Here is a 19455-nt window from a genome sequence, read left to right as displayed (position 1 = left end):
ATGTGAATATATTTTTCAACGGCCATGTATCTATTGCTTGTTAAATATATTTGCAATTTCTTTTGTAATATTTGCTTTAGCCTGGAAGAAAATGTTGTAAAATAGGGCTGGATATTTATGGTATTTTCCACCTTCCAATTACTTTGTCCAGGGGTAGCCTGACAATTTGTCGTTGTCCGTCAGTCGTAGCAACCAGCATTTTTTTACAATATTATGATTTTAAGAAACAAAACACTCTCAAAAAAATTTAAAGAAAGAACTAACTTAAAAATATTATCATTTTTATTATTCTTTACAAAATCCCGGAATTACCTGCTCTAACTATTATCCCAAGGTTATGTATTAAATTTTAAATATATTTTACAAATAATACATTTTATTAATCATGATTGTTTTATATATATATATATATATTTTTTAAAATTGAAAATGACGTATCCATCCACTCACATACGAAAAGAAAAGAATAAAAAAGAGAAGAAAAGAATAAAAAAAAAAGGAAGAAAAGAAACGTACTCCACTCACCCATAATAATCCACTAATAAAAAATTATTATTATTAATGTATAATAAATAATAAACATATATTACAATAAAAATATTTTTGTGATGTTAATTCAGTGTTGATATAATATCATTACGATGTAGTTACGATATTAAATAAATGTAAAACATTTTTTGTAATATTAATTCGATATTAATATGATATTATTATGATGTAGTTACGATATCAAATAAAATTGTAATATTAATTCAATGTTAATACGACATCACTACGATGTGACTACGATATCAAACAGATGTAAAATATTTTTGCAATATTAATTCGATGTTAATATGATATCACTACGATGTGGTTACGATATCAAATAAAATGTCAAATATTTTGTAATATTAATTCAATGTTAATACGACATCACTACGATGTGGTTACGATATCAAATAGATGTAAAATATTTTTGCAATATTAATTCGATGTTGATATGATATCACTACGATGTGGTTACGATATCAAATAAAATGTCAAATATTTTGTAATATTAATTCAATGTTAATACAATATACGATATCAAATAAAATGTCAAATATTTTGTAATATTAATTCAATATTAATATGACATCACTACGATGTGGTTACGATATCAAATAAATGTCAAATATTTTTGTAATATTAATTCAATGTTAATACGACATCACTACGATGTGGTTACGTGATAATATTTACATCGCATAATGATCGCAACGATATCGCAGAGATATCGAACTAATCAATATCGAATAAATACAGTTACGACTAACTTAACGATGTCGAATCTATTTTTTATCAAAATATCGCAATGATATCATAATGATATCATTGCGATATCTAATCAATATCGATTGTAAACTCCAAGTTTCAGCAAAGCACTGCAATATATATAATTGGTTGGATGATTATGAATCCTATCATCTACATATAGCTTTCCATATATTGTAATATATCCATTCTTAGAAAGGATTCTTGGGTTCTCTTCTAGTATTTTCCTAAATGGATCACGAATACGAGAGCACCACATTTCTGGTGTTTCATGATCATGTTTTTCTGCTAAAGGCAATATTGCAACAATAATTCTTATATATTCTTCAGAGCCTCCAATATAAATATATAGAAAAAATTTTCTATTCAACATAATTGTGAATAGGGATGGCAATGGTTATGGTCATAACTGGTCATGACTATTGTGTGTATGAATTAACTTGGAATAGGCTTTACTATCTAAATCCATATTAGCGTTTTGCAATATTATACTCTAATAAATCCAAATTCATTTTTATTCGATTGTTCAGGTAAAAATCAATTTTTGATTTGGCTAAATTGTAAAATTTGTATCACATGTGATCTCCCTAAATCCCATTATATCCTTCCTGCCAGTTCCACAACAGTTTCCCGTTCCTGGTTTCTAGATCATGGGATTATTGGCCAATCAGAGTAGCAAAAACCACAGGATGATCATTGTGTATTTGCCATTATTACATTTTTTTCCATCTAAACAATTATAATGGCCTGGATACCATCTAGTACAAATGTTTCCACCTGAATTTGAGGTGCATTAGCGCTTAAAAGAAAATCAAACAAATTACGGTTTTGATATGCCGTAATTTAATACTAAAAGATTAAGATCGCACAATATCTAAGATCACACACAATCTGGTTTCAAACATTTATCAGTTATGTTAAGTAGCATAGTACAATACGTTTATTGGTTTATTGGTAACAGACTACGGTTATTACATTTAGCTAACACATACATCACATAATACATGAGATGTGAGCAAACAAATAAAAAACCAAATAATCCATCTCACGTGCAGTTAGTTGTTGATAACGTTTAGATAATTATTACTGAGTGTTCATTATTAAACTAGAATAGTGCTCGATATCTGGTAAAAACTACAGATGGTACTTGCGAGAATAATTAAAATGAAGAATTCACCCCACATGTTTTCCGATTAACTTATGAAGGTTTGTTTTTTTTAGGGGTACGATTTGTATTCAACTCTTGTTCAGTTTTAAATGTAATTTGCCGTCGTTTCCCTTAGTATTTTCTAACAATAATTCCTTAACGAGTTTTTCGGTCTCAAGCGATTTATTCTACATTTATTTGATCGACAAGTTAGATGGATATTTGTATTAATACTATTAACAAAGATCAATATTTACTTCAAGTGATTTGAGAATGCAGTACGCGTCTTCAAATATCTCACATTCATTCTCGGCTGACGGTAATCTGCATTGATCGACTAAACCAAATCTGTATATGCCGGCTCCTAACCAGTTTATAGCATAAAAGTTGAGATATAGACCTATATACACATAAAAATGGTATTCGTTAGTGAGTTAAATCTGCATAAGTGTAATGGCGCAAGTAAGACCTACCAATTTGAAGCCAGCCATATATTATTAAATTCATACATTTTTCAGACGATACATATTTGCATTCTTTTAGCAAACGGTTAATGTTATCACGCATAATGATCATCAGCTTTAACTTATCAAGATAGCACTTCTTACGACAGGCAGTAGGAGTGCCAAATGTATCCAACCCTCCTGCTACCTCTCCGTAAATAACTTTAAATTTATTGGAGGTTTGGATCAAAGTACTTTTTATATCTACTTTTCTACCCATGCGTGCTCTTTTAAATGGGTTTCCTTTTTCATTACGTGCATAATTGGTCGACAAGGCTTGAACTTCCCCCTTACATATATAGAATAGTTATTGTTAATTCTTTAACATTAATATTTGGCAAAAAACAAAAGAAACTTACCAGGTATTTTTAATCTTGCCAGTAGTAAATATCCCACGGAAGAGTGGGAATACTGTGCTCATTTTTAGTTCTTCCTCTGTCATTATTCCCTAAAAGCTAACCATATCGCTTTTTCTGTATATCAATTCAGAGTCAGAATACTATATAGACAACAAAATATAATCAAAGGAAACTTATACATACCATCAGGAAATTTTTTAAGATGCAGAACTGCGGAGATCTGTAAAATTAGCAGATCTCTGCATTTTTTTAATGAATTTATGCGGAAGTCTGCGATTTTGCAGATTTTCACTTTTTATTTTTTACAAAGTTATGCAATAATCTGCAATTTTGCATATTTCCAATTTTTTATGTATACATTTCTGCGGAAAGTCTGCGATTTTGCAGATTTCTGCTTTTTTTTATGTAAAATTTATGCGGAAGTCTGCAATTTTGCAGATTTTTGCTTTTTTTTCATTAAAATATCAGTTCGATCTGCAATTTTATCATTGATTTAATATTTAAACTTTAATTAACTCTAACTTGATTTAATACCTAAATGATTTTTTCTACAATACTCTTTAAAAAAAAAACTTTACAAGACTTTAAAAAAATAATTTTTTCTACAATACTTATTACTAAAGAAAAAAACTTTGTGAAATAATTTTTTCTACAACACCTTTCAGGAAATAATCTGTTAAAGATTCTAAAGAAAAAATATTTCTATTATTTTTTAAGCTTTGAAACTTATCAGAGAAATTTTTTTTTTTAAAAAAAAAATTTATTTGCAAGGTTCGGAGTCTTTAAGGCAAATTCGTCCAACATTCAGCACATAATCTGCAACATGCAGGGAAATCAGAACTAAAAAAGGAGTCGTATTCCTTTTTTTTCTTCTTTAAAAAAAAAAATTTTTTTTTAATGAACGTCAGTTAACGTTCAGTTTGTAAGTCAAGAACATAATAGAGCTTATTGTCAATTTTAATTTGAAGGTATATCACCTCCGAAACTTTAATTATTTTTAAAGAAAAAAAAATTTTTTTATATTATATAGGTTCCAGATGGAACCTATCGATGATTTAGTTTGGAATTCGGAGGTATGCTTACCTCCAAAATTTAATTTATTTTTTAAAAAAAAAATAATTTTTTTTATATTATATAGGTTCTGGATGGAACCTATCGATGATTTTAGTTGGAATTCATAGGTATGCTTACCTCTGAAATTTAATTTATTTTTTTTAAAAAAAATAATTTTTTTTATATATTATATAGGTTCCGGATAGAACCTATCAAAGATATTGGAATTCAGAGGTATGCTTACTTCCGAATCTTAATTAATTTTTTTAATATTATATAAGTTCCAGATAGAACCTATCAAAGATATTGGAAGGTATATTAACTTCTGAATCTTAATTTATTTTTTTAAAAAAAAAATTTTTTTTTATATTATATAGGTTCCGGATGGAACCTATCAAAGATATTGGAATTTGGAGGTATGCTTACCTCTGAATCTTAATTTTTTTTTTTAAAAAAATAATTTTTTTTATATATTATATATAGGTTCGGATGGAACCCATCAAAGATATTGGAATTCAGAGGTATGCTTACCTCCGAATTTTTTTAAAAAAAAACAATTTTTTTTTATATTATATAGGTTCCGGATAGAACCTATCAAAGATATTGGAATTTGGAGGTATGCTTACCTCTGAATCTTAATTTATTTTTTTAAAAAAAAAATAATTTTTTTTATATATTATATAGGTTCCGGATGGAACCCATCAAAGATATTGGAATTCAGAGGTATGCTTACCTCCGAAATTTAATTTATTTTTTAAAAAAAAAAATAATTTTTTTTTATATTATATAGGTTCCGGATGGAACCTATCAAAGATATTGGAATTCAGAGGTATGCTTACCTCTGAATCTTAATTTATTTTTTTAAAAAAAAAATAATTTTTTTTTATATTATATAGGTTCGGATGGAACCTATCGATGATTTTGAAATTCAGAGGTATATTAACTTCTGAATCTTTAATTTTATTTAACGAACGTCACTAACGTTCATTTTCATATTTTTAGGTCCTGGATGCTGAAGATCAGCTCCGGACTCTTATTTCGAAGGTAAAAATCTTCAAAATATTTTTTTTTTATATTTTAACTTTAACGAACGTTAGTTACGTTCATTTTTGTATTTTATAGGTCCTAACGCCAAAAAATGGCTCCGGACTTTACTTTGAAGGTAAAACTTTCGAAAAAAAAAATATTTTGTTTTATTAACTTTATTGACGAATGTTAACTAATGTTTCGTCTTATTTTTTTTTAGATAAAGGAAGCTGAAACTGAGTTCCGGGCTCCTATATCGAAGGTGAAACAAACCTTCGAAAAAAAAAATTAATTTTTTTTAAAATTAATTTATATTGACGAACATTAACTAACGTTTCATCTTTTTTTTAGTTAAAGGAAGCCGAAAGACAAACCGGACTTCCATATCAAAGGTAAAACCTTCAAAAAAAAAATATATATATATATATTTAATTTTATTGACGAACGTTAACAACGTTTGTATTTCCTTTTTTTAGGTAAAGGAATCCGAAAACGAGTTAAAAGAACCTATCGAAGGTAAATTTAACCTTTGAATTTTTTTTTCTTTTTATTTAAACGATCGTTCACTAACGTTCGTTATTCTTTTTTTTTAGGTAAAGGAAGCCGAAAGAACTTCCATATCAAAGGTAAAATCTTCGATTTTTTTTTTATTATTTTATTTAATGAACGTTACTAATTCTAACGTTCATTTTTTTACTTTTCATAGGTACAACCGTACAAGAAACTGAAAGGCAGGTTCCGGTCTTATATTTCAAAGGTAAGGCTTCGAAATTTCATTTTACTTTTTTTCTTTTATTTTAGCGAAACGTTTACTAACGTTTCAGCTTTTTTTTTTGTAGGCCCATGGCTTTCCGGAGCTTCATTTCGAAGGTTATATCCTTTATATCCTTCAAAAATATATTTTTTTTTATTAGTTTTTTTTTTACGAACGTTAACTAACATTCGTTTTCATTTTTGTAGGTCCAAGATGCTGAAGGTACGTGTTTCATACTTGATTTCGAAGGTAAATAACTTTTGAAAAAAAAGGGTGTCTTTTTTTTTAACGAACGTTCACTAACGTTTGTTTTTCTCTTCTTTATAGGTCCAGGATGCCGAAGGACTTTAATTTTAAAGGTAAACTTCAATTTTATTTTTTATTTTTTATTCTTTTTTTGTTTATTTTAACGAAACGTTATTAACGTTTCGATTTTTTTTAGGTTTCCAGCTCTCCCGAACTCTTCTGGACTGAATTTCGAAGGTATTTTTTCGAAATTCTTTTATTTCTTTATTTTATTTTATTTTTGTAAAAGAACGTTAACGTTCTTTATTCTTTTTTTTTAGATTTTCAGCTTTCTAGTTCCAGCCTGGACAGAATTTTCAACATGGTTAGTTTCGTAATGAACTTTTCGTTACGAAACACATTTTTTTTTTATTTTATTTAAACGAAACATTACTAACGTTTCGATTTCTTTTTCTTTTTCTGGTAGCCACCTGGATTGGACGGAATTTCGAAGGTGAAATTCAAAATTATTTTATTTTTATTTTTTATTTGAACGAAACGTAGATTAACGTTTTAATTTTTACTTTTTGCAGGTTTACGGCTTCTGGATGGAATTTTGAAGGTAAAATTCCTTCAAATTCTTTTATGTTTTTTTTTTATTTAGCGAAACATTTTCTAACGTTTTGTTTTTTTTTGTAGGTCATCATCATTCGAAAAGAATTTTGAAGGTAAAACTTCAAAATTCTTCATTTTTTTTTTGTTATTTTTAATTTGCAAAACACTTACTAACGTTTCAGTTGGTTGTTTTTGTAGGATTTTTGTTCTCCAGCTCCTGGACGAAAGAATTTCAAAGGTAAACTTCGAAATTCTTATTTTTTTGTTACTTTAATTTACGAAATGTTTACTAACGTTTCAGTTGTTTTTTTGCAGGGTTTTGGTTCTCCGGCTCCTGGACGAAAGAATTTTGAAGGTAAACCTTTAAAATTCTTTTTTATTTTTTATTTTATTTTTCTTTAACGAACGTTCTACTAACGTTCATTTTTCCTTTATTTTTTAGGTTCTGGCTCCATTTGAAAGAACTTCGAAGGTATAACACTTCAAAGTTTCTTTTTTTTAATTTTCTTTAACGAACATTTTACTAACATTCATTTTCTTTTATTTTTTAGGTCCCGTCTCTCATTTGAAAGAACTTTGAAGGTAATGACACTTCAAAGTTCTTTTTTTTTAATTTTCTTTAACGAACATTTACTAACGTTCATTTTTCTTCTATTTTTAGGTTCTGGACTTCCATTTGAAAGAACTTCGAAGGTAATAATACTTTGAAGTTATTTTTTTTATTTTTCTTTAACGAACGTTTTACTAACATTCATTTTCTTTATTTTTTAGATCCTGGGATTTCATGTCAAACATTTCGAAAGTAATAACTTCAAAATTTGTAACAAATATCTCTGATTTTTTATTTTGTTTTTTGTTTGTTGGAATCGAACCAACTGGAACAATGTTCCAAACCATTAACAACATGTAAATGTGCAGTAAAAAGATGATGAATAGCAATGACTAGTAATAGATTTCAATTGTATTTGTAAACTTGTTAATATATAATAAAAAAGTAATTTTGATTATATAAATAAATTAGTAATTAATGCAATAAATTAATTTGTATTATTGTGACGCAGATTTTTACTGAAAAAAATTGCTGAGGTATTTCGAAGGTTTTTTATTTAAAAATCTGCGCAGAACTTTGTTATTTATAAAATCTGCGCAGTTTTTTATTGGATTTTTCCTCTAATGTTTTGCGCCAGGGTATAAGATCTGCGCAGATATAATTTCTGAAAATCTGCGCAGATCTGCTCCCCAAAAAATTTCCTGATGACATAAACTGGATGTTTGTGTCCAGTTTTCTAGTAACATCCACCTTTATCTCACAATTACTATCGAAATATTGTCGTATATTCTTTTCTAGAGGCATTGTTTTCCAGGAAATGTCATCAGAAAACTCTTGTGATAGTTGTGATATGTCTTCCTCTGAGAGTTGTTTGCAATCATACAAACTTTCTCCTGTTAAGTCGAGGATTTCCCAATACGCAGGACTATTGGACAAAATGTGTATAAACCGTAAATTGGTTATTACCGAAAACAATAATAGAATGATATCAAACTTATGTAATAACTCTACGAATTTTAGGGATTGTGTTTTGATAATTATGGAAGGCTTCGATGATATTAGCATCTATATTCTTTGGTCTTATCTATTAAAAATAATACAGTAAGCCTACTGAATACACGTTCCCAACTATTAACATTAAAGGTTTACCTTTGAAGAATCACTTGTACATGGCAGTATGGTTTCTTGTTCAAGTACATTTTCATTAATATTTTCTACAAGGTTGTCTTCGTTTGATTCATCAAACAATAGTGACAGTTCTTCAAAATCCGACTGGCCATCTTCTATTTTTCTTTTCAAATTATTATGTGTTGAGGAAGAAGCGACTGGTGAGGGACTTAATGAAGTTTGTTCATCATCGAATTCATAAGTACTTTTTGTGGGTTCAATCATTATAGCACGTCTGGGTGTGTCATAACTATACTTTCGATTAGAGTTCTGCTAAAAAAATATGAAAGCATGATGAGTCTTGCATTAATGTTTTGCAAACATCTAAGCAAAACACTTTTTGAAGAGCTTACCTTATTTTGAAGTAATGTCGATACATTTGTACCATCCTCATCAAACTCCTCATCTAACTCCTCATCTAACTCCTCATCTTGTTCTCCCATTGCACTAGCCAAGATATCACTCGCCTGTTTCATATAGCCTTTTGCCATTTTGCTCTTTGTTACCGATCCACTTGAAAGAGTCGAGAGAACATGAGCACAGAAATCCTGCTCGCAAGCAACTTGTAAGTTCTTAAATTCATTGGACTGATTGTGTTCCATTAGCTCTCCCACAAACTTTACAATTGACTTTGGAACCTTGTTCTGCTTTTGAATGAATTTCAGGCTGGCAACACATTTGTCGAAAATTTCATTGAATGTTTTAGGTGAGTCTCCTGAGTGAAGGCTAGAAATGTAAAAACAGTGAAATGACCATTGTCGGGCATCTGTGTTCGTGAAGAAACTGTATTTCTTGTATTTAAATCGATACATTCTGAAATCAGGATCAACTGCTGGTTCCGACATAATGTTTTTCTTTATGAAAAAAGGTATGAAAAGTGAAAAAAGTGAAAATGCATTTATATGATGAATTTAACGATAAGTCGCACATAGGTTAATAATTAGTGATGTCACACCTATCACCTGTCTCACCTGTTACAGATTTCAGGCATAGTATTTATTTAGTCCCGTAATATATGAAATTTGTATCCATTGCACCTCTAATCTGTCGTCCATAATTGCCACGCAACATCTCCTGGATCTGTTCTTAAGGATCCAGAGTGGTTAATATATGGAGGTCTTGACAGCTCAGAAGAGGGAACGTTTCCTCATACCTGTGTATCGCAGTTGCCACGCAACATCTCCTGGATCCGTTCTTAATTGATCCAGAGTGGTTATTTGCAGTAGGTTTTACAGGTCTTACACGAGAAACTTTCAAGCAATTTATTTAAAAATATTTTATATGAGCCAATTTTATCTATTTAAAGAACCTCCACCTGATTTATTATAATAATCTAGATTATAGGCGAAACTTTATTAAATATAATTACATAAACTAATGAAATGTATGATGCTATCAAAGAGGGAGGGAGTACGCGGATCCTAGGCCATTTAATGCGAGTTCCAGCATCAAACTATTTCTTTACTCTCTCATATTTACGAAAAATATCTATAGCTAATTTTTCTACTAACTACAAGATTCTCACCCCCACACTCTTTTACTGCACTAGATTTCCGAAATAAATTATCGCACTCCATATCTACAGAATTTTCATCTATCTATATCACTCTCACCCGCACAGACTATATAAAAGATTATTTCCTGCAAGAAAACTTCTCTGAGATTAAGTAATTTTGAATCTACAAGCATAAATTCGGGAGATTAGCAACTGATGTAAAAATAGTAATATTTCCGATTCACACTTACCATTACTATTAATTTTCGCAACATTACATTCTGCCTGAAATTTATTACTTAATGCATTACAATAAAGTTAATTCAATTTTTTTTTATTGCCGTTACGATATTGCGCTAAATACCAAGAATTCGGCACGTGAAGATGTTTATTATTGAAGACACACTGCGCCAAATTTTATTGAGGAGCGTGATGTTAAGGCATATGACGAGATTTATGTGAGTAATTTCACTGCGCCTATTATACGCATGATGATAGTCAAAGATTTTCTCGGCGAAGATCAAAACGCTGATATATAACAAGAAGAGTAATACGTCCGTTTTATTTTGGAACATCTATAGAGGCGGGAAAATCAAATAACATTGTGATGACATGTTTCAAGAAGCTAGCCGAGCAATAAACTAACTTACTTTATTATGACTTTGTGAAAAATGCAAGTTCGTTTGATTGTTAATATCAATGATTTTAATAATGGTAAGCTTGATGGATTTGAATTTTTTTTTATTTTACTTGCATGAGGCAGATAAAAGGATTCACTAGCCGGGACATCACCTTTTTATGCAATTTGCAGGATCGATCTTGGAATATGCTTTTGGGGAAAATTACGTTAATATGAATACATCATGAAAATCTGATCAACAGATTTAACAATAAAGAATTTAACGCTATCCATAATCCATATGTAAAGATCATCAAAGGGCTATACATAATTTTGAGAATGTGCGAGAAAGTTTGAGAATAAATTATTTTGTGCAATTACTTGTTCTTGTGATACATGTAATAATTATTATAATATTACTGCATGTTTATTTCATCGGGAAAGTTTTTGGGGTGCAGAACTGCGGAGATCTGCGAAATTAGCAGATCTCTGCATTTTTTTGCACTTTTTTGACGCATTTCTGCGAAATTCTGCGAATTTTGCAACTTCGCAGATAATTGAATATTTTTATCTATAAATCAGCAAAATTCTGCAATTTTGCAGATTTCTGCAGATTTATTAGAAAAATTCTGCGGTAATCTGCAATTTTGCAGATTTTTGCTTTTATTTTTCATTGAAATATCAGCAATTTTATCATTTTGATTAACTCTAATTAATTTAACACAATTGCCGGTTGGAGTAAAACCCCGAATAATACTAATATAACTCACAAATGATCGGCATGCATTTACTACGATATTAACTCTACACAACTTTTTTTCATAGTAACACTACGCAAATCCAAATCTTAGTTCAAAAAATTTTTGTTACTAATATAATTCGTTTCACATTTTTTCTATTAGTAAGATATTAATAAAATCATGCGAAACTCACCATTTATTTGTTAAAATAGTGCATTTCGCACTTTTTTATATTAAAATATTAATAAAATGGTGCGAAACTCTCCATTTATTTGTTAAAATGGTGCGTTTCGCACTTTTTTATATTAAAATATTAATAAAATGGTGCGAAACGCTCCATTTTTTTTATTAAAATGGTGCATTTCGCACTTTTTTATATTAAAATATTAATAAAATGGTGCGAAACTCTCCATTTATTTGTTAAAATGGTGCGTTTCGCACTTTTTTATATTAAAATATTAATAAAATGGTGCGAAACGCTCCATTTTTTTTATTAAAATGGTGCGTTTCGCACTTTTTTATATTAAAATATTAATAAAATGGTGCAAAACGCTCCATTTTTTTTGTTAAAATGTGCGTTTCGCACTTTTTCTATTAAAATATTAATAAAATGGTGCGAAACGCTCCATTTTTTTTGTTAAAATGGTGCGTTTCGCACTTTTTCTATTAAAATATTAATAAAATGGTGCGAAACTCTCCATTTTTTTGTTAAAATGGTGCGTTTCGCACTTTTTCTATTAAAATATTAATAAAATGGTGCGAAACTCTCCATTTTTTTGTTAAAATGGTGTGTTTTGCACTTTTTCTATTAAAATATTAATAAAATGGTGCGAAACTCTCCATTTTTTTGTTAAAATGGTGTGTTTCGCACTTTTTCTATTAAAACATTAATAAAATGGTGCGAAACTCTCCATTTTTTTGTTAAAATGGTGCGTTTCGCACTTTCTCTATTAAAATATTAATAAAATGGTGCGAAACTCTCCATTTTTTGTTAAAATGGTGCGTTTGCACTTTTTTATATTAAAATATTAATTAAATGGTGCGAAACTCACCAATTATTTATTAAAATGGTGTGTTTCACACTTTTTGTTCTTAATAAAATGGTGCGAAATTCACCATTTTTTGTTAAAGTAGTGCATTTCGCACTTTTTTCCTATTAAAAAATATTAAAATAATGCGAAATGCATTACTTTTTGTTACTATATATCAGGGTCCTGTTGGAGTATATTTGTCAGTTCGTATTATTACAGTAATCATTACCAATCGGATATAAACCAGAAATCGATAAAGTTGATCAGACTAGTCAATTATGGTTTGTGTGCCGAATGATAATCTTTAGCTTTAAAAAAAGTTTTTTTAAAAAATTTATCTTTTCTAATATTTTTTTTAGGTATCAGCGAGACTCTTCGCTTTGGATTGGTAAGTTTTGAAAGTTTTTCTTTTGAAACTGTTTTTTTAAAAGATTTTTTTAATATTTTTTTTATTTATTTTTTTAGGTATCAGTGAGACTCTTCACGGTAAGTTTCGAAAGTTTCATTCTTTAAACTTTCGAAACTTTATTTTTTAAAAAAAATTAATATTTTTTTTATTTATTTTTTTTAGGTATCGGCGCCCTTCACATAAGTTTCAAAAAGTTTCATTCTTAAAACTTTTGAAACTTTCGTTTTTTAAAAAAAAATTAATATTTTTTTTTATTTCTTTTTTTCAGGTATCGGTGAAACCTTTTCACGTAAGTTTCGAAAGTTTCATTTTTTTGAAACTTCATTTTTTTTAAAAAAAAATTAATATTTTTTTTTATTTCTTTTTTTTAGGTATCGGCGAAACCCTTTCATGGTAAGTTTCGAAAGTTTCATTCTTCAAACTTTCGAAACTTTCATTTTTTAAAAAAAAATTAATATTTTTATTTATTTCTTTTTTTTAAGTATCGGTGAAACCCTTTCACGTAAGTTTCAAAAGTTTCATTTTTTCGAAACTTCATTTTTTTTAAAAAAAATTTAATATTTTTTTTATTTTTTATTTTTTTTAGGTATCGGCGAGACTCTTCACTTTGCATCGGTAAGTTTCAAAAGTTTTTAAAAAAAAAAATTAATATTTTTTTTTATTTTTTTTTAGGTATCGGCGAAACCCTTCATGTAAGTTTTGAAAGTTTTGTTTCGAAACTTCATTTTTTTTTAAAAAAATTTAATATTTTTTTTATTTTTTATTTTTTTTAGGTATCGGCGAGACCCTTCACTTTGCATCGGTAAGTTTCAAGAGTTTCATTTTTTTGAAACTTTGATTTTTTTTTAATTTTAATTTTTTTCTTTATTTGTAGGTATTGGTTGGGATCTTTGGAGTAGTAAGTTTTGAAAATTTTGTTCTTCTTTTCAAAACTCTATTATTTTTTTTTTAAATTTTTTTCTTTATTTGTAGATATCGGTTGGCGGGGACATTTGGATGGTAAGTTTTGAAAAGAATCATATTCTTTTCAAAACTTCAAATTTTATTTTTTTTAACTTTATTTCTATATTTTGTAGGTATCGGTTGGGATTTTTGGATAGGTGAGTTTCGAAAAGTTTCGTTATTTCTTTTCGAAACTTATTTTTTTTTCTTATCTTTATTTTTCTATTTTGTAGGTATCATCAGTTGGAAATTGGGATTTTTGAATAAGTGAGTTTGAAAAGTTTTGTTCGTTCTTTTTGAAACGTATTCAGTTGGTTGAATAGGTAAGTTTTGTAAAAGTATCATTACTTTTCAAAACTTTAATTTTTTTTTTAATTTTCTTTCTTTATTTTGTAGGTATCGGTTGGAACCTTTGGAAACGAAACCTGTGGTAAGTTTTGAAAAGTTACATTACTTTTCAAAACTTCATTTTTTCTCAAAAAGTTTCATTACTTTTTGAAACTTTAATTTTTTTTTAATTTTTTCTCTTTATTTTGTAGGTATCGGTTGCAACCTTTGGAAACGAAACCTGTAGTAAGTTTCAAAAAGTTACATTAACTTTTCGAAACTTCAATTTTTTTTCAATTTTTTTTCTATATTTTGTTGGTATTGGTTGCGACCTTTGGATAGGTGAGTTTTGAAAAGTTTCATTTCTTTTTGAAACTTCAATTTTTTTTAATTTTTTTTCTAATGAAACTTTACTAAGGTATTCTCTTTTTGTAGGTCTATGGCTTTCTGGGTGTTTCCTGAATGGAACTTCGAAGGTATTCTTCAAAGTTCTTTAAATTTTTATTTTTTTTAATAAAATTTTTTTTTTAACGAAATTAATTTTTTCTCTTTTTTTTTGTAGCTTCGCAACTTTTTAGATGATATCTGAAGAGAATTTTGAAGGTATTCTTCAAAGTTCTTTAAATTTTGGATGAATACTTTAGATATATGCGCTGTCAACGTCATTAAAATACATTTGAAAGATGATTATATTTTAATAAGTTGGCATATATTGGGTTTTTTTTCTCAATTTTTATATTGTATTTTATTAATTTCAGTTAGTTATATTTGAAATTCTTTAACTTTATAAATTTATTTAGCTATATTCAATTTTGCAATTTTATTTGACAAATTTATTAGTAAATAAAAATACATAATAAAAAATACAATATATAATGACTGTGATGATTAGTAAATAATTTATTTTTTTGTGAATTATTGCAGCAGAACTTCGTTCTTGAATTTTTTCACAGAATTTTGTTCTTGAATTTCTTGCAGAACTTAGTTCTTGAAATTCTTCGCAGATTTAATTTTGAAGATTTTTGCAGAACTTTATTTTCTTGAAATTCTGCGCAGTTTTTGAGGATTTTTTTTTTTCAAAGACTGCCGACAGGGTCACAGATCTGCGCAAAAATGTCACCTGCAGATCTGCGCAGATCTGCACCCCAAAAAATTTCCCGATGTTATCAAGCTACAATAAACTTGATTGAAAAGATAATAGTACACACTTTGTTTCACACAATCCCATCACTCATTCCATGCGAAAAAATTATAAAATGTCTGGTAAATTTGCACCATTGCTTTATTGATCAAATTACTTGAAACATTCACATTGCTTATAAATTCCTTCCATAACCTTCTTACACCTTTTGCAATATAGATGTGAGTGATGATCACATTCCTCACAAACCAAGTAGTTTTGCCTTAGCAAAGCGCCTTTCAGCTCCTTATTAGCTGTACTATTCTGATTGTTTGGTAAGAAATTTGGCATGATATATTATATTAATATAGTCAAAAAAATTCTTGTGTGACCAAAATTTCATTAAGAATTCAGCCTTACATTGCACAGTCCTATTATTTTGGCGTTCTGGATACTGCACATTTTTTCAGGTGATCGATTTCACATGACAGAGTTTCTATGCTATGATTGTGAATTTGAATTTATTGCTTGAAGTGAAGCAAGTAAGACAATATTCTGTTTCATTTTTATACCATTCGCCATGTAATCCATAATTCCCATGCTTTCCATTGCAGATAGGGCATGGTGAGCTTCATGGCGGCTGAGGTGATGCAAAATTATAATTATCAATCTCTCTGAAACTATTTCAGAATTTCAAGTATGTGAAATGCTCTAACATGGATCTGATAATTAATTCTGGATCGGGTTTGGCTTTGAAAGTGATAGGCAGAGGCTTGAAGCTTTTCTGATATACTTGTCACAGCTTTTGATAATTGCCATAGCTTACATCCAGTTTCTTTTTTATATCTTTTGTATAATTTGGAACGAATCTTATCTGTCAAAATACTTGGTAACCCAGTTAATTTGGCATGCATAAATTATCATAACAATAACATAACTTTAGCTATTTAAGGGAGCTTACACATATTACATAATTATTAAAGGGGAGGAAGGGAATAACCAAAATCTTATGTTACACTTAATAAAATTATATGATTTATAAATATTATAATTTAATTGGTTATTAAATCTAATAAAAGGGGGAGGGAAGTAAGTTTATATTAAACTAAATATTATGTGATATGTGTAACTCCTCTAATTATTATTAATACATATTTATCTTTAAGAAAGAATATATTTCTTATCAGTTTAAATATTTTCTCTGAGATTTTAATTTGGCCAAAATTTTTAAAGATTAAAATAGAACCCTGAAAATTATATAAATAGGTAGATCTAGCCAAAAAAATTTTATTATAAGCTCTACTAAGCATTTCTTTAGAACCAGAACTATAATAATACTAGAAAATTAAAAGATTTACACAATTTTTTTGGCAAATACTAAGCAACTTGAAATCTTACAAATTTATATATTTTTCAGGATCTTATTGAAATACTATAGATCAATTTAAAAAGATTAATTAAATTATTACAAAAAGCATTAAAACTAAAAAACTATTTCTTTTTTTGTTATGTTAGATAATGCTAGATCCTTTACTTTTATTAATGTATTAAAGCCAGATTCAATTATATAAACAATTACTTTCAGAAATATTAAGAATAAATCTAAAAAGATCTTTATGATTATGATATATAATGGTTTCTTCTTATTTTCATCATTATAAGATAGGAATATATTTGCACAGGTCAAAATCGATACTATTGGGTACATATTGGATACCTACGTAATAATGTTAGTTCTTGAGTTTTTTGACATCTTCATACCAGCTGGTACTATGAAACTGATGTACTTCTAATGCAATTTGATATTTTGGAAGAAGACATCAAACTTTAATCCATTTAAAAAGAAAGGACGATATTTGATTATAGGTTCCTCATCAGGAAATTATATAGTGCGAAAAGTTGTGCAAGTTTACACATCATAATTTCGTAAGCTTTCAGACCTGCCACAAGTTTGCGTAAGCGTAATATTTTATAACTTTTTAAAATATTTCGAAATATTACAATATGCAAAGCTTTGTAATTTTACGATTTGTAATATTCCGTAATTTTGTGATTCACAATATTTTATAATTTTACATAATATTTCGTAAGTTTTCAGACCTGCTGCAAGTTTGCGTAAACGTAATATTTTGTAACTTTTTAAAATATTTTGAAATATTACTATATGCAAGACTTCGTAATTTTACGATTTGTAATATTCCGTAATTTTACTGCATAATACTTTGCAACTTTTTAAAATATTTCAAAATTCTATGATGCGTAATGCTCCATAATTTGATGATTCGTAATATTCTGTGATTTTACACAACTTAATATTTTGTAATATTTCAAAATATTTCGATAAATAATACTTTATTTTCTGTACTATAAGTTTATATAATGTATGTTTTATTAGATATAATTTTATTAAACCATAAAAAATTACAAGTATTTATTAATATATACAGAATACATAAAAGTAAAAAAAAAAGTAAAGAGTAACAATATTATTAGACGTAAAAAGAAGAGAAACAGCTATAGTAACGTTAGTATTAGATATAAAGATAAAAGAAATATTGTTATTATTGTTAGTATTAAGGTAAAAAGAGTTAAAGAAACAGTAAAAGGAGTAAAAGAAACATGGATATTATTGTTAGTATTAAAGTACAAGTAAAAAGGAATAAAGGAAACGTAGATAGTATTGTTAGTATTATGACATAAAATAACAAATAGGTAAAAAAAATGCGTTAATATTAAAATAATTAGTATTAATAAATAAATATTTCTATATTTGCAAAGTAATTAAACAAAAGAATAAAGAAATAAAGAGAAAAAAAAAAATAAACATGTTGTTAGTATTGTTAGTATTGTTAGTATTAAAGTACAAGTAAAAAGGAATAAAGAAAACATGGATATTATTGTTAGTATTATGATATAAAGTAATAAAGAGGTAAAAAAAAATGAAAATAATTAGTAGTATTAATAAACAAATATTTCTATACCTGCAAAGCAATAAATTATGAAATATATGTAAATATATTGTATATAATTAAAGAAATAATAGAAAGAAGAGACAAAAAAATTAAAAATATTGAACAAAAGAATAAAGAAATAAGAAACAAAAATAAATAAGACAAAAAATGCGTGCATGATTAAATGATTAAATCACATGCAAGGATCAGTCTAATTTTGATTGGCCAGAAAATACGATATCGTAAAATTACGGAAATCCGCATTTTAAAAAATCATGTACATCGTACAGAAATTGTATATGCACAATTACTAAATATCATCCCCTCATGATAAATTAAAAATTATCAACACAAATTCAACACAAATTTAACAAATTTAACGAAATTTGACCAAAATTAACAAATTTTTACCAGAATTATCAACACAAATTGAACACAAATTGAACACAAATTTCAGCCATGATTTATTTATGTCACACCCGTGTTATTAAGAATAAATAAACATTTTATTTATTAAAACTATATTATTATGGTAAAAAAAAATGCTATTACGTGTGATATATATAAAAAATACACAGGTCAAAGGGGCACCATTGTTTAAAATTCAAAAAATGCAAATTCCCCATTTTCCTGGAAAATGGTGAGAAATTGTGGAAAATGCTACATTATGCTGAACAATTTTTTGAAATAGCATTGTTACAACATTGTCTGATTTAGCAAATCTTATGAAATTTTGGGAAAATGCTACATTACACCTCAAATGTAACATTTCGTAATATTGTTATGACATTGTTATAACATTGTCATTAAAATCAAATTTTGCTTTTTTTCTATCAAATGTTCCAATTTTCTTGCAAATGGTGCATTTTTATGAAAATGCTGCATTTTATCTCCAATGTGACATCATTGTAACAACATTTCATAAAATTGTTGTAACATTGTCAATTAAAATCAAATTTTGTCAAATATTCCAATTTTCTGGCAAATGGTGTATTTTTTATGAAAATTCTATATTTTCTGTCAAATGTTGCATATTTTCAGCAAATTTTATGTTTTTTTGGTCAAATGTTTCACTTTTGTCAGAATATTAAAATGTTACATTTTTTTTTTGAAAATGCTCAATAAT

The 19455-nt window shown here is 27.6% G+C and overlaps 4 protein-coding genes across 4 annotated transcripts; 3 read left to right on the top strand and 1 right to left on the bottom strand.

Annotated features, from left to right (window-relative positions):
• Nucleotides 1-4463: 4463 nt before the first annotated feature.
• OCT59_016468 (uncharacterized protein) lies at nt 4464-5374 on the top strand (the record flags this gene model as incomplete). Its single annotated transcript, XM_066132502.1, has 7 exons — nt 4464-4486; nt 4554-4592; nt 4736-4774; nt 5043-5081; nt 5149-5187; nt 5255-5292; nt 5361-5374. The coding sequence occupies 7 exons, from the start codon at nt 4464-4466 to the stop codon at nt 5372-5374; spliced, it is 231 nt and encodes a 76-aa protein (XP_066003477.1).
• A 122-nt stretch (nt 5375-5496) lies between these two features.
• On the top strand, nt 5497-7888 carry OCT59_016467 (uncharacterized protein; the record flags this gene model as incomplete). The annotated part of the gene is made up of 14 exons (XM_066132499.1): nt 5497-5520; nt 5605-5646; nt 5736-5776; nt 6224-6254; nt 6345-6360; nt 6466-6497; nt 6581-6621; nt 6713-6748; nt 7063-7091; nt 7177-7216; nt 7421-7450; nt 7530-7560; nt 7640-7671; nt 7750-7888. The coding sequence occupies 14 exons, from the start codon at nt 5497-5499 to the stop codon at nt 7886-7888; spliced, it is 564 nt and encodes a 187-aa protein (XP_066003476.1).
• A 634-nt stretch (nt 7889-8522) lies between these two features.
• Nucleotides 8523-9540, bottom strand: OCT59_016466 (uncharacterized protein; the record flags this gene model as incomplete). The annotated part of the gene is made up of 3 exons (XM_066132498.1): nt 8523-8612; nt 8678-8968; nt 9049-9540. 3 exons carry the CDS (start codon nt 9538-9540, stop codon nt 8523-8525), a joined length of 873 nt encoding a protein of 290 aa, XP_066003475.1.
• Nucleotides 9541-12723: 3183 nt separating this feature from the next.
• Nucleotides 12724-14847, top strand: OCT59_016465 (uncharacterized protein; the record flags this gene model as incomplete). The annotated part of the gene is made up of 18 exons (XM_066132497.1): nt 12724-12779; nt 12940-12968; nt 13046-13066; nt 13152-13172; nt 13258-13278; nt 13361-13382; nt 13472-13491; nt 13576-13604; nt 13662-13681; nt 13763-13791; nt 13864-13887; nt 13962-13988; nt 14066-14089; nt 14165-14198; nt 14328-14361; nt 14471-14504; nt 14694-14734; nt 14821-14847. 18 exons carry the CDS (start codon nt 12724-12726, stop codon nt 14845-14847), a joined length of 513 nt encoding a protein of 170 aa, XP_066003474.1.
• Nucleotides 14848-19455: the final 4608 nt, after the last annotated feature.

Source organism: Rhizophagus irregularis, chromosome 24, assembly GCF_026210795.1.
Source record: "Rhizophagus irregularis chromosome 24, complete sequence".
In the NCBI taxonomy this organism is placed as follows: Eukaryota; Fungi; Glomeromycota; class Glomeromycetes; order Glomerales; family Glomeraceae; genus Rhizophagus; species Rhizophagus irregularis.
This window is presented reverse-complemented; position numbering and strand designations above follow the sequence as displayed.